The sequence below is a fragment of the Triticum urartu genome, chromosome 5A (genome assembly GCF_056163025.1).
Source record: "Triticum urartu cultivar PI428250 chromosome 5A, HENAU_Tu73, whole genome shotgun sequence".
NCBI lineage: Eukaryota > Viridiplantae > Streptophyta > Magnoliopsida > Poales > Poaceae > Triticum > Triticum urartu.
Window position 1 is genome coordinate 601,912,407 of NC_141877.1, and position 15,206 is coordinate 601,927,612.

Here is a 15,206-nt window from a genome sequence, read left to right on the forward strand (position 1 = left end):
AAGCTTCTTTCTCACTTTGCTGGAGAAAAGTCGGGTTTGCCTTTTTCATGCTGGTAGCAAAGATCTTTTAGAGAGACCTGGTTGTCGGGTTTCCCGTGGAGGGAATTTACCCAGGATCTTTGTTTTTCAAAAAGTTTGATTGTTCGGCGCAACAGCTTAGCTGGAACTAACCCATTCTGCCAAAGAGGGACTGGGGCTTCTACTTTTACCTGGCTGAAATTACCGGTTTCAACAAAGATTGTTAGTTTGTTACCTCCATACAGCTGTGGGAGTGGTGTATGTTCTGCTGCCATTTGCTTGCAGAAAACAGCTTCTCTGCCTTGTTCTTTTGGTGGTCCAATTGGCCTGATCACACTGTCTCTGTGATGATATACCGCAGTCCTTTGTCCCGACTCTTCCTGAACCCATATTGTGTTCATGTCTTTCTGCAGTCGTATACTGAAGAAAGAATGGAACTTCTGTTGAGTTAACATCGACACAGTTGCTGACTATACAATATATTCATCTGGTCATCAAGTCTAGATGTTGTTCGTGTTTCAGGTAGTCAGTCTCATATTCGGCATGACGCGTGCTTTGTCTTACTTCGTCGTAAGATATGCTATATATCATTTCGCGGCACCAGATGCTCAATGTTGTTCTTGCCTTAGCATAAGTATATAACATAGGAGTTTTTTTTTTCTTCATTTCTCTTTTCAGATCTGGTTCCTGTTGGCGTTTAAAGCACTTTCTTCGCAACCTGACAATCGTATCTCCAAAATTAAAAGGCTAGAGTGATTTGGGTGCTGAACCTGAACTGCTTGCTAGCCCAGTTCCTGCCAGTAATCCCTGTTTTCTGTTCTTTTCTTTTCCCAACACACGGAGGAGACCTACGAACCAGCTATCCTAACTCGTGAGCAACAGCACTGGCTTCACGAGGACAATGATCGAGCTATATCTTCATAATCTCATGGGCTATGTGATAACATCCACTGCTGCCGCCATGCCGGTTATTCCTGTGCCACCTTCATGATAACAATCATCTCGGTTCGGCGCAATACGAGTGCACCCCACCATGGACGCCGACGCCGGGTTCAGGCCATGCTTTACCACGTGGAGTACGTCGTCGGCAACCCCAACCTGGTACAAAATGTTTCAGATCATGCTTGACTCGAGCACAATCGCTTCATCCATCATGGTATTGGAGACCAAGTTATAGTGATGTTCTTAATTTGACGTCATGATAAAATGAAACCTCATTTCAACCCCTTAGGATCCGCTCCTGTTGCGCCGCGCAAAGCATTCGGCCTCCGTTAGAAAAAACATGTGCTTAATCCATCCTTCTTTGGATTCAGTTTTCCAGAAATTGATGGTAAGGGTAATAATCGCCGTTGCAAACACGTTGGAACTTGCACCGTCTCGCCACGTACGTTCTGCCTTCTATCCCACTACATGCACCATGTCGCGACTGCCACCATTTGCCGCAACCCAACATGTCCGAAAACAAGAGACACTTAGGCAATGAATATGGGGCTCCAGAGTCTAAGACAGGCTTGCACCGCTCTATCCACTGTAACACACTGTTTATGTATCGATGACCTCATCCTCTCACATTTCTAAAACTTCCTTTTCCCTCGGACATAGGGAAATGGTAATGTAAACATGTATGGATGATCTCATCCGATCACATTTCCAAAACTTCCTCCCCCCTCGGACATGGGAAGATGGTAATGTTTAGTATTCTCAACCCCACATTCACAAGTTGGACACTGAGCACTAACCTTGACATGACGATTCGCCAAAACAATCGAAGGGGAGGGTTACCATATGGGAGAGACTTCCGTAGAAAAAAAAATACCTTCACTCCAATGGAATAGTAAGGTCACATACTCTTTCTGTACCCGGGTTAACATTGATGAGGAGGATGTGGAGAGGACGACGAGGGACTCGGCTAGTGAGGAAGTGTTGATGAATTAGATCTTGATTCCAAGTGCCTCGGCCTGTGAGCAATTCAGAGACCCGACACATCATGTATCTTCCTTGGGGTGACATGGGTTTGTATGACGGGAGACTCGGCAACCATGGATCGCTCCAAATACGAATGCTCCGACCATTGCCGACCCTCGAAATCAGCCCATTCTTCAAGACCTCTAGACCGTAGGTGATCACCTGCCAAGTTGATGAAGCATTACCTACAAACATTGTATCTCCCAAACAACCATTCCCACACCTAACCAAGTCTCAAAATATGTAACACATGGGGTTGTTTGGTTCTTACCCAAGCTGCCAAATCATGGGCGCACCAAAAAATATTGACGGACAATTCGGCCACCTCGTCTCTCTAGTGAATTGACGAAAAATAGAGGGGAAAAACTGAAGTAAGTTGACACGCCAAAACTTTGAAGTCCATAGAGGAAAGACGTAAAGTCTCAAGTCAACGTCAATATTTTGGCTAGGCAGACGAGGGCTCCTACCCAAAGAGCCCATGGTACTCTGCCAAGCACAAGCTCTTTGTTGACAAAGATCACCAGATAAGGAAAAAATTTCAGGCAGCTGACGTGTCACCATTTGAGTACTACCAACAGTTCTAGGTCACCACACGAACAAAATAAGAACAGTTGTGGGTCACTGACAGCCCGGCCGGTGACGGCAACGCTGAAGCGCATCTGCGCATGGCAGGCCGAGCATTGTACTGTACATGGGCGGGCAAAACGCTCGAGAGTTAAGACCGAGCCGGCCCAACCCAACCGAGGAACCCCAGGGCCATTCAGACGTCACCCCGCACGCCACGCACAAGCGACGACCCCTTCCTCCTCTTCCGCCCTAGGGTTCCGGCCATGGCGCACGGCGGCCAGCCCCGCCGCGCCCCGGCCGCACGCCGCCCCAAGCCTTCGGCGTCTGCCCCCGCCCCCGACCGGAAGCGGAAGCGCGCCGCCACCTTCAAGACCGCTACGCTCAAGAACCAGATCCGCTCCACCGAGCGCCTCCTCCGCAAGGTACTGGGGCTCTCCCCGCCCGCCTGTGGCTGGCTACCTTCCAGCAGCCGCGTCTTGTGGACTGGTGATGCTTGTTATGAGTCCAGCAGTGCTTGCTTGGGCTTCGTTGATTAAAAATATGGCTCGATTAGTGTCGATTGCCAGTTGCTAGTGTAGGGATTGCAGTCATTGATGGTTCTCTGGTGCCTCATTTTGCTTGCGGTTGGCTGTGTTTAGTGCCAGCTCTAAGGGTTTCAACTTTCAAGAGGGTTAGTGCTGTAGCTGGCTTGATGATGCTTGCTTTGGTACTGGTATATGTCCAATGTTGCTTCAAAACCGTATTATCTGATGCTGTGTAGGAAGCCTTAGCTAGATACATCTGAAATTTTTCAGGAATAACATGTGATTGCTGTTCTCTATTTGGGAGTACAGTCTTGGACTCTAGATCGATGATGAGCGGTTTATTTATCCTAGCTTAGCAGGTCGCCCTAATTTTCTGAATAACAAGCTTAGCAGTTTATTTATTCAGAAGTGCAGATAAAACAGGACAGTTTAGGAATACTAATAAGGTGATAGAAACATGAAAATGCAGTGTAAATATGATCTTAGTTTTCTTCAGCCACTGCAACTTCAATCTGAAGCCGCCAAAGAGTATGCCCTGTCACGTTTGGGCATGATCTGCCCCCCTTATTGGAAATCAAGCAAATGCACTTTGACTCTGTTGTAGCTTCCTTTGTATTCCTGAGTACAATACTTGCATCTGAATCGTGCAATTCCTCCACCTCCTGCACCTCCTTCTAAGACGTCCACGTGATTCCACAAAGGCCTGTTACATATATATATATTTTCCGGCACATCCTAAAACAGCGTGAGGCATATACAACATTAGACAATGAGAAGACCAACTTCAGCAGGCAAAGAACTGAAAGGGTCAAGTCTCAACTGACCATGGCCAAGAAAAATGTTGTCTATCTGGTCGGAGCCTGGGAGTAAATGAAGGAGAAAAAGGCGGCGCTCAAACCCGTTGGGTGGCGCAGTGGCTAGCTCTTTTTTCTCCAGTGCAGCGACAGATGGGCGGAGAGGGAGCACTGGAGGCTGGCCTCCTTCCTCGCGTGGAGGGCTGGAGGCGCTTAGGTCAAGGGGGAGGGATTAGGGGTGCCGGAGCTCAAAATGGTGGAATCAGTGATGGTTCTCAGATGCGGGGAGGGAGCACCGGAGGCTGGCCTTCTTCATCCTTGCTGGTGTGGCGGTGATCAGGTAGGGCCAGTGCGGCGGCTCTCTGGTGGGGATGGGGGGGGGGGGGGGGTTGTTCTGTATATGGATGGAGTGTAGGGTTTTTACGTATTCTGGAAAGGTATCCCAGTTTTTTTTTTGGAAAAATAGAAATTCCTTTGACACGTATGAGATACATATTTGTGCATATCTGAATGTATCCGAGTATCTGGGCCTGATACACTGGTTTTGGGCCATATCCATGTTTCCAGACCTGGCATGCACGATGTCTAATGTACATACATATGTTTTGATTCACACTAATCCAAATTAAAGAACACATGCTCAAAGCTTTTCCAAAATGACAAGTTCTGGCAGACTTGGGGCCTCTTCATATGTATCTGGTGCCATTTTGCAGAACACATCTTAGCCTTAGCCCTTCATACATTTGAGCCCTGTATTGAGATGTTTCATATTTTATCTACAGGACCTTCCTAATGACATGAGGGTGGCTCAAGAGAAGAAATTGGAAGAACTAAAGAAACGGCAAGAGAATCAGACTCAAGAGGCCATGCAACGAACAATACAGTTGAGGGATAGAAAGATAAAGTTTTTTGGTCGGTGGTCTCTTATCTCTGTTCGTATTCGTTTCTAGTGTCCTTTGTGACTGTGTCTGCCTGTATGAACTTATCATTTTCTTGATGTGGGTATTCTAACTTCACAGAGAGGCGAAAGATTGAGAGGATGATAAGGCGTCTTGACAAACAGCAACGGTTAAATGCTGATGAGGCCAGCAACAAGCTGGCAACATTGCGAGAAGATCTTGAATATGTTAGAGTAAGCTCACTGATGTTCTTTCTCTTGCTTTCTGAACCATTTTTTTGGCATGGGATTTAGTATATTTCTTTAGGACCAAGGAGTATCCTCGGTCTCCATCATGGCTGGTACTTGTTCTAGAATCATTGAGCCTGCTTTAATTTTCATCTAAAGGTTATTTATCTTTGGTGGTGCAGTTTTTCCCAAAGGAAGAAAAATATTTCCCTTTATTCACCGGGGGTAATACCCCAGATATTGTGGAGAAAAGGAATACATGGCGTAAACAGATCAAGGAGAATCTCATCGCTGCTGCAGCAAATGGAAAGGACTTAGAAGGTGCATGTTCCTCTTGATTAGCTTTCAATTATTGATTTTCTAGATTATGATTGCATCTTCAACCTTCATCTTTACATTGAAATATGTGCCACATGTTGGCTAGATATCTACTGTCTAAATCACTAAATTTTGTTTTGCATCACCCGACAGAGACAGCCAGTGACGATGACACCTTGGATGTGAGTGAAGATGACTTCTTTATGTCTGGAAGTTCAAGTGATGAAGAGGCAGATGATGAGCTTACCGATAAAAGTACAAAGTATGATTCACAACTCTTGGGCATTGTACTTGCTATTAGGTTCCCAGTGGTATATCATGCGTAAATTTGTTACTCTGAGAACATTACACGGGGTGATCAATTAATGTTTAGTTCGGCCTATATTATTGCATAGAGTTTGAGTGTGTTAATGAAATTGGGTTATCCAAAAACTATCTGTGAATAATCATGATATGTAAGTGATCCATGCAATGTTGCTTTTACTGCTGCAAAATATCCTATCTGGGTCTGCAAGATAGCATTTTTTGTGACCGGATGATTTTCCCGTGGCAAATGTCATTTTCAGCTTAGTTTTGAAGTCAAGGGACAAGGTTGGTTCCTGAAAAACAGGGTCTATAATCATTTTAATAGTTGGTTGATGCTCATGCAGTTTGAATCATTTCATTTCGTGGTGGGAAAACATCATATTTTCTAATAAATTATTCCCCACAGATTTTCTCAGGCTGGATCGTAACCTTGTATCTGTTTTGCTTTAACATCGTATGTCCAGTGACTTCATCACTGCATAAATGTTGCATGGTAATTAAAGATATCCTAATGCTTATTTTTTTGCAGAGAACCTGGTGCTTCAGGTAGGGCAGCGTCTGGTATGTCGAGTGATGAAAAGAACCAGGTTGTTTTCTGCACTGTGTCTCCAGTGTTTCCAATCAGCTGTCACAATTTTGCTTCCTTATATTTAAGCCCACTACTGTGCAATGCAGCGGCAGAGAGATGCTCGAGTGCTTATGCCACCACCTCGCTCATTACCACCTAATAGAGCTAGATCTGCGGATAAACGTGCGGTTTCCAGCTCTGGCAATGCTTCGACCAGTACAAGCGGTAACTCGTTCAAAAATAGAAGAGCATCAAATCTTTCTGGAGATCACAACAGCACTCTGAGTTCAAATTCTGATGCTCATAAGCCACGCCGCAAAAGGAGACCGAAGAAGAAGAAGCAGGTATAACTTTGCGTACATGCTTTAGCCTTCGTACATTTTGTCATGATATCTATATATGACTGAAAATAACTCTGATGGTTTGAAACTCTCGGGTTTCTAGTCAGACGCAGTTGTAGTGTGGTTATTTATCGTAAGTAGATCTCTGTAAGAACAGTTAGAATAATAAAATCCGACAAACATGAGGAGAAATCTTTCCACATGGTGTCTGGGTGTGTAGCATGTATGTATGTATGCGTATAACTGTAAGTTGGCTATGCTTGGACTTTTTACACAAGTGGGGAAGCTATATCATTGGGAATAATATCTTAGTTGGTTACCTTTGTACCATTTGTCTGCCTGCGTACAACATCACCGATACCATGTCACCTTGTAGCCCTGTACTCAATATTATACAAAAGTCTGATGATGCTTGCTGCTTCTTGTCCATCTCAACAGGCATGAATGAATGAATGAATATTCCGATCCTCTAGAAGAGCAGAAACCAAGATGTGTTCCATCCCAAAGCGCGGCTTCATTCATGGCTCGTCGATTCGAAAAGGGAGAAAGAAACCCAGCCAGCAAGTGTGCCTGAGCAAGCAGTTGATTTTGTACGCTCGCTCTCTCTGATGTAAAATGAACCCTCCTGTTGCTCCCGTCCATTTGTCTTTCAGAAACAGAAGAACTAACCGTCGTAAAACACCCGACCGACATTGCTCGTTCTTATCCCTGACTATGTCTTCAACTCTTTACAACTTGGTGCCAGCTCCATTCGGGCGCACACACGCTGTGCTCCTGCCTGAAAGCCATGCTACACGGTCTCACCGTCTCCTTGCTGAGTATGGTCTGCTAGGCTGTGGCCTGTGGGTTGTGGGCCTGCCCACCGCTGCTGGGATCCCATGACCTGGTAACGCGTGATGCCGCTGCACTGTTGTCTCCCCACTGTCTGGTCCGCATCTGTATCACCACCATCATCATGCATGGCAATATGGCATGGTTCATGTGGGTCTAGTGCCCCTTGTCCGTAGCTAGCCATCGCCTATAAGAAGAACGTTCAACCTTACCCTCTTGCAATCAAATCGCCGTTGTTTTTGTTTTTTACCGGGCACGTGTATAGTACCGTAGCGTAGGAGTACAATGTTACTTACTGGAGCAGTACATCGGCAGCTACGCTTCCTTATCCCGCGCCTGCGTTTTGGCCAGGATTTTTGGTTGCTCGTGCAGCCATGGGGGTGGAGGTCCCGGTTATGCTGTGTGTGACGTACGTTGCAGACTTGCAGTGACTCCTCTACATTCGTATGCAGTGATTCCTCTACGTTCGCGCCGCTGCACGGAGCAGTGACTCCGGGATTTGTGCGCGTTATCCGTTTGCAAAACAAAAGAGAATAAGTCGAATGTGAGTCTTTGGCAGAAATCGTCATCGGATGCTGGTGCTGGTATCAATGTTTAGGTTTGTTTTCATTCGGATTGATCTGGTTTGTGTGTACTGTTCTTGGAAGGAATGTATCCACAGGAAAAGAGAAGGGAGAAGTGGTACAGTCGTATGGAAGGAGAAGGGAAAAGCGAGGGGAGTGCCTGGCAATGGCGCCACCGCCACAGGGGGAAGGAATATGATGAAACATCGCTTCTTGATCGGACGTATCCTGCGATGGGATCGACAGTTCACGCGCCACCACCACCACCAGTTCGACATGACTTGTGCCATCATCATTCATCAGCAGACACAAAGCAAATGTGCTGATCTGTGAGGGATGAAAAAACGACCATATTTGGAGCTTAATCTCCCTCTCATTTTATGATCCGTGTCCCAGTTCCTCAGCGGTACAAAAGATTAGATTAACTACAAACTAAGCAGAGAACTTATCTACACACAAGTTCCAGTTCTTTCTTACTACATGGCTGGCTGAACCTGAACCTCTGACTGTACATCAGTAGATGCATGTACTACCTACTAGTACAACAAAACAGTACTGCTGCCGCTACTGCTAGTGCTGCACGCCGATCCGGCCGGCCGGCCTGACCCGCCGGAGCGCGCGCCCTGTGAGTCCTGGACCCAGCCTCGCGTTCGTACCGAGCGGATGGATGGAGTGCTTCACAGAGCGTGCGTACGTGCATGCCAGACGCGCGCGTGCCCGCGTAGCCCGGCTCACGGCCGGCCTCCGTCGCCGCTCACCCATGGCCTGATCATGCATCTGGCCCATGCGCGCGTGTGCCCGTCTCCTCATCATGTGCCACGGCCGGTTTCCATCGTCTCCAGATCGCTTCATGTATGTGTGTGTGTGTGTGTGTGTTCGATCGTGTCCTTTTCGTCGCCATCATCGTGCTTCCGAGCTTCTCATTATCCTCAGCCTCTTGCAGGAGGAGATGAACATGCTGCAAAACCAAACGAACAACCACTCGTTAGTTAGGCTCACTTTCTAGTTTCTAGTGTACGTACGTAAATCCACACCAAAGATGTGAACTGGTATGAGATGGAGGTTTGTGTGCTTACTCCCACGGGACGTCGCCGGCGAGCATGAGGTCGCCGTCCTTGTCCTCGTAGGCCATGGCGAACTGGCCGTTGTCCGGCGAGGAGCCGGAGCAGGAGGAGAAGCAGCCGAAGAGGGCGTCCAGCGCGACCCGCAGCTCCCCGTACCCCCCGTACGTCCGCAGGTCCACCTTGCGCAGGTAGGGCGCCCCGTCCATGCTCACCTTCACGTACAGCCCCCCTCTCTTCCCGGCCTCGCCGGCGACTTTACTCTCCTTCGCCGCCGACGCCGACTGGAACGTGCTCTTCCGGTACGCCCCCACCGGCGGCCACCCAACCACCTGAACCCTGCGCGCACACACCAAAAATTCCATTAGCTACTGTCCCACAGCTACACAACTAGCGCATGCATATGCTAAGCACGCAGGGCGTAGCCTTGTGGTGGCCGGCGCTTACTTGGAAGCCGGCGCGGCGTCGTGGTCGTCGGTCCCGGAGGCCTCGCTGGTGGCCGCCGCCGCCGCCACTGTCGACAACGAGCGCTTCTTCTGCGCGCCGAACGCCGCGTCGCCGCTGCCGGGCGGGCCGAGCCGCAGCTCCGCGTCGATGATCTCCATGGACGGACGTTCGAGCCGGCGAACAAGGTCGCTGGGAAATGAGAAGTGCGTGAGGCTTGGATAGCGTAGCGTGCGGTTGAGGTTGGGGTTGGGGTGTGGGCGTTGCTTCGCTTGGGTTGCGCGGCTGCCCCCGCATATATAGCGCGGGAGGGACGGGGCCGGGTTGGTGATGGCTGGCTGGTGGTTGCGTGCTCCTCGGCTAGCTGCTCTCACACGCTCGCGAGGACAGGGATGGCGCGGTGCGGTGACGGGTGGGCCGGGGGGACAGCGAGGGAGGTGCTGTGTCTGGGCCCCGGCAGACAGGCGGGCCCGCGAGTAATGGACCGGGTCGGGGCAGATTCCCAGCGCTGCCTGGTGGCGGGCCCCCGGCCTGTCTGGCACATGCGGCGGGGCCCGGCGGCCGGTCTGGCGGGGCCGTGCCACACGTACGTACGTGTCGCGCGCGGCTCGGCCAGTCTGGATGGACTCTGGTCTTCACGGTCACGGCGAGCCACGGTCATGCATGTCACGCTCTACGTATAAGTTAACTATTTTTTCAAAAAAAAAACTGTACTAGTACGGGTTACCCGGGTAAGAAAGTGACACTACCACGTACTCCCTTTCGAATTACTCGTCACAGAAATGGATGTATGTTCTAGATACATCCATTTCTGTGACGAGTAATTTGGAACGGAGGAAGTACGTAGTACATATTTTGCTTAATTATTCTTTACATTTTTTCTGTGCGGGTAAAATATGTACAGTATTACTCAACGTACCACTTGAGGATCACAATCAACAAATGTTGAGCTCAACCGCATTAGGAGGGCCAGGCCCTAACCATGCCATGGTTCCACCTTCCGCACGAGCAAAAATAGCTGAACAATGGCTAACCTTATTCCGTGAACGTCTAACATGAGTAATACTAGCTAGTTCTACGGAGTTTTGGGAGTGCGTAGCTTAATCTCTTAGTTCTACTTACTTTGCCTGGTTCAAACGGTTGATGGAGAGACAGCATTAGCTAGCGAGCTGATGATGATGCCGGTCGACGTAGATGCCACGACCCACTTGCTTGGCCGGCCCGACCCGTGACCCGATGAAGCAACGACAACGCGAGGGATACTGTGACGGTCTAGGCAAACATTGTGAGCAGCCACACACGCATATGGATGCATAGCACCGGCCAGCTTTCGTGCGCGCAGGGGTTGCCCAACGGACCCAGACAAGAGGGCGAGCTGGCGAGGCACGCAAGCGAGGCCCATGCAAGTCTCGCCCGTATGCATGCATGCACCGCCAATAATAAACAAACAGACGCATATGCACGCACATCTCGTGCCGCTGCCGTCGACCCGATCCGGTAGGGGGCCGGCCACGCCTTTCCCGCTGGGGCCGCCGGTCGTTGCCTGTCCCCTCCCACCAGCTCGTGATCGCATTCACGACCGCGCCCAACCGGCCAGCTAGCTAGCCACACCACTCACCGAAGCGGGCTCGGCCGATCTGATTCCCTGCCACTGCCTAGCTTGCTTGCATGATTCCGGAAAAATGATCGCATGCAACGTTGTCGCGCAGGGAAATTATGTACTGTATGTGCGCTAGTGTAAAAGGACAGCTGAATGGAAATAAATAAATACAGTGCATGATTCTGGAGAATCGCATGCGACGTTGCTGCGCATTTTTGTGTGTGTGTTAACTAGAGCGATGCTCGTGCGTTGTAAACGGGATATAAATATTCTACTAGTACGTTATCTTGTGATTTACCTGCCAATAATAATGCGGTTGTGTAAATAAATGTTCATCACATTGTAACCATGAATTACTTTATATTTTGATTAGATGTTTGGTAAGTAGATTAAAGTGGAATTGATTCACAAGGTAAGTAAATTAAGGTGATTCATTATCATACATAGAAAGTTGAACGAAGAGATTGACAACTCTAGTAACAGAGAATGACAACCCCCGCAACAGATATTGACAGAGCATGACACTCTCAACTGAGCTCAATCCAGCTGTGAACAATAAACAACACTGAAAGTAAACAACACGGTTATCACAAAACTTTGATTCCGGATTACAACACTATAGGCAACGAACCACCACTAACAGCTCATAACGTTAGCTGATAGCCGCTGATCGTGGAGTATTTGCCGATCCATCAGCGAGGACTGTATCATTTAGCAAGCTAAAAACTCAAGGAACATGTATGTGAGAGTTCCACTTTAGCTTCCCTCAACACCAGGCGGGACGAGCAGCCCTATACCACGTGTAGCCACACTCTAGTGTCCTTTTCTACTTAGTTGGAGTTCCGAAGTAATTACGCATATAGAAATCCAAAAAGAAATCGATACGATCCACGTCATAATTCATATTGGATTCCCAAATTTATTAAAGAAAAAAGGAGCAATCAAAGAATTAGAGAAAAATCTACAAAAGGAAATTAACTCTGTAAACCAGAGATTTAATATTTCTATCGAAAAAGTTAAAGAACCTTATAGATAGCCTAACATTCTTGCAGAATATATAGCTTTCCAATTAAAAAATAGAGTATCATTCCGAAAGGCAATGAAAAAAGCCATTGAATTAACTAAAAAAACAGATATAAGGTGAAAAGAAAGATGAAATGGGAACCTTACGTTCTTTTTAAGTAGTCCAGATTAAAAGAACAGCTGAATAAAAGAAAAAAAATGCACATGCTAGCTAGTTTAGGCCTCTCACCGTTGGTAGTTTCATAAGCTAAGGGCAACCCCAACGTGGTTCATCAAAGACAAAAAACACCAAATGCCTGCGAACACGTTCGGACGAGTCCACGGACAATGGTAGGGGAGTCGGCCATCCAACCATCCCCGCAAAATTTAAAAAAATAATGTTTACAATGTACTTAACGCTAGATGCCTGGCAAACTAATGCAATTTTAAGACTTTTTCTCGAGAGTACGACGATGTTTAGACCAAAATATATTATTTTCCCCCGCTCAAAATATATATTTATTGTGTAATGTTTTCATAATTATTACACTATGACACCCCAAAAATCGAGATTTTGGGTCCGCTACTGCCAATACTTATTATGTTATTAACCATTACAATGTAATATGGCTATTATGCCAAAGAGACTAGTACAAGCCAAGGAAAAACTTGTCAAATTTATTAACCAATAACGTGCAAACAAGTCAATATATGAGGCTACTAATAGTTTACTTAGGATGTACTCTCTCCCTCCCTCCCCCCCCCCCCCCTCTCTCTCTCTCATGTGGCATGGTGAGCCACTCCTTCCCATGCATCCATTAGTGTGCCTTGGCGATTTGGGTCTCTTCTAGACTTGGGCTTCTTTGCTTCTTGGATTCATCTTTGACTTTGTCTTTTATTTCTCCTCTTCCTTTGACTTGTTCACGTGGTGATTTGCTTGGACTTTTGTTGATTATCTTTCAATTATGTTGACCAGACATGCGGATTCCACGTACTCCCTCCTTCCATCTATATAGGGCCTAATGCGTTTTTCGAGGCTAACTTTGATCAAATATTAGAGCAATAATATATGACATGCAACTTACACAAAGCACACCGTTAAATTCGTGTGTGAAAGGAGCTTTCAATGATATATTTTTCATATTATGCATGTCATGTACTATTAATCTTGTCAATAGTCAAAGACGGTCTTAAAAAACGCATTAGGCCCTATATAGATGGAAGGAGGGAGTAGGACTAGTTTAGCTATTCCATCAACATGTATCAATGAATGTGTAACATGTGAGACACATATGACCCCAAAAGGGATCATATAGCTAATGATTCAGTGAGAAGCTGCTCGTAAACATATTATACTCTAAATTTTATTTATTTATTTATGTATAATTAATTGTAAACCAGAAACAACTATTAGATATTTCTGAGAGCATATGCTTTAGGGATCTCTATGAAGATATTTAGGGATACACACTAAGATATAAAAACTATATTGAGGGGAGTATCACAAATATACCCATAAAAACATGTTGTGTTTTTCTATTTTTCTCACATTTTGGGGGATTGAGTTTAAGCATCTTTTAAGGTGCAATGTATAAAAACAAAAATAGTAGCATAATTATAATTAAAAATTTAATAAAATTTAGCACAATGCGTTCATATTTTTTAATGTTAGACATTACAAATATGGCATAAAGGACTACTATTAATATTTAGGACTATTATCATCTAGTTAATTGCCATAAAAAGTTATTAGAAATTGTTATTCATAAATATAAAAGTTTAGTAAAAATATTAAATTTATTTATTATTGAAAGAAAGGTGCCCCCACCTCATTTTATTAAAAAACGAAGCCACAAAGGAGCAACATTACTGTTCACAGCGCACGAGCCCGAACTTGAGTAGCTGAGCCATGTCTTCCCGAGCATCCAGGAAGTATTACATCATCTAACATAAACATAAACGATTATGAGAGACTCCACGAGTGAAAGGAAGGGAAAACAGAGGCTAGCTATTTCATTTTTCACCATCGAGGCTTAGCCGGAATGAGCTCGCAACGCAATGCCCCATGGTGCTTTCCTCACAACATAGTGTGACTTTAGTGCCACACAATGCTCAATAGCTCGCTTCTTCGACGGTCTAGCAGTAGCATGCACCTCGTAGTAGCATCGATTGATTTCCCTAACATAGTATCCTCCATTGATGGATTAGAGCACTTGCCTTTCCCAGCAAATGTTTGACACTTTCCCAAACCAAGCCCTAAAAACACAAGTTATTTCGAGTGGTCCATAAGGTCCAGATAACAACAACACATGAGGTATTGATCACAGATTTCTTGTTATCAGTACTCGACAACACAGATAAATCATTCATGTTAGAAGGGATTTGAAAATTAAACATAAACAAAAGAACTAGGCATGAAAGTAAAAGTGGAAATAGAAGGGAGCGTGACTTGTTTCAAGAATTGGATGCCCTTGTTAAGTAAATCTAGTATAAAAGGAGAAATTGGGCCTATTTATCACCTTTGGTACCTAACCACCTAAACTGGGAATAATGTTTGAAGATCGAAGGTTCTAAGCCATGTATGTATCAGAGCCGGTTATTTGAGTATCGATGTTGTTGGAGTCTAGCTTCCGACCAACCCACTTCACTTCGGAGGATATAATAGCTCAAGAAGAAATCGATATCAGGCCCATGGAAAGCGCGCGCACACACACACCTGGGGAATGAATCTACTTTTTCATTCTCAATACTAGGGGTGCTTCTCCGATCGATTGCTCTCACTATTATTCCCCAGATTGGAGAAATGACCTTTCGTCTTGCTTCATTAAAAATAATAAAATGTGCTTTCGCCAGAAGAAGAAAAAAGAAGATAGCTTAGTAAATGGCATTCAACTAAAGTCAAGAAAGAGGCCTTGCTTTTGCACAGGAAGGAAAAAATTGACTCGGGTAAGTAAGCCCTATTGGGGCAGGGCTCGAGTACGATTAGAGTGCCTTTTTTCCTGCTGCGCAGGCTGACCATTTTAAATAGGGGGAAACATGAGACTATAGAAGATGAATATGGCTAGTCTACTGCTACTGTTTGATAGGCAATCCTTAGACTATAGGGATGAAGCAAAGGAGCATAACCTAACTGCAACTATGCTTTAAAGAAAAGAAATCTATCGAAATTCTCATTCCA

At 46.0% G+C, this 15,206-nt stretch overlaps 2 protein-coding genes across 2 annotated transcripts; one reads left to right on the plus strand and one right to left on the minus strand.

Annotated features, from left to right (window-relative positions):
- The first annotated feature begins 2,707 nt into the window (after nt 1-2,707).
- Nucleotides 2,708-7,234, plus strand: LOC125510964 (uncharacterized). Its single transcript, XM_048676249.2, has 8 exons — nt 2,708-2,972; nt 4,651-4,780; nt 4,888-5,000; nt 5,177-5,315; nt 5,466-5,574; nt 6,148-6,205; nt 6,294-6,530; nt 6,966-7,234. Exons 1-8 carry the CDS (start codon nt 2,814-2,816, stop codon nt 6,969-6,971), a joined length of 951 nt encoding a protein of 316 aa, XP_048532206.1. The 5' UTR covers nt 2,708-2,813; the 3' UTR covers nt 6,972-7,234.
- A 1,024-nt stretch (nt 7,235-8,258) lies between these two features.
- LOC125510965 (auxin-responsive protein IAA14) lies at nt 8,259-9,706 on the minus strand. Its single transcript, XM_048676250.2, has 3 exons — nt 9,430-9,706; nt 8,998-9,321; nt 8,259-8,879 (listed from the first exon to the last, which is right to left on the minus strand). The coding sequence occupies exons 1-3, from the start codon at nt 9,585-9,587 to the stop codon at nt 8,822-8,824; spliced, it is 540 nt and encodes a 179-aa protein (XP_048532207.1). The 5' UTR covers nt 9,588-9,706; the 3' UTR covers nt 8,259-8,821.
- Between the last annotated feature and the right edge of the window lie 5,500 nt (nt 9,707-15,206).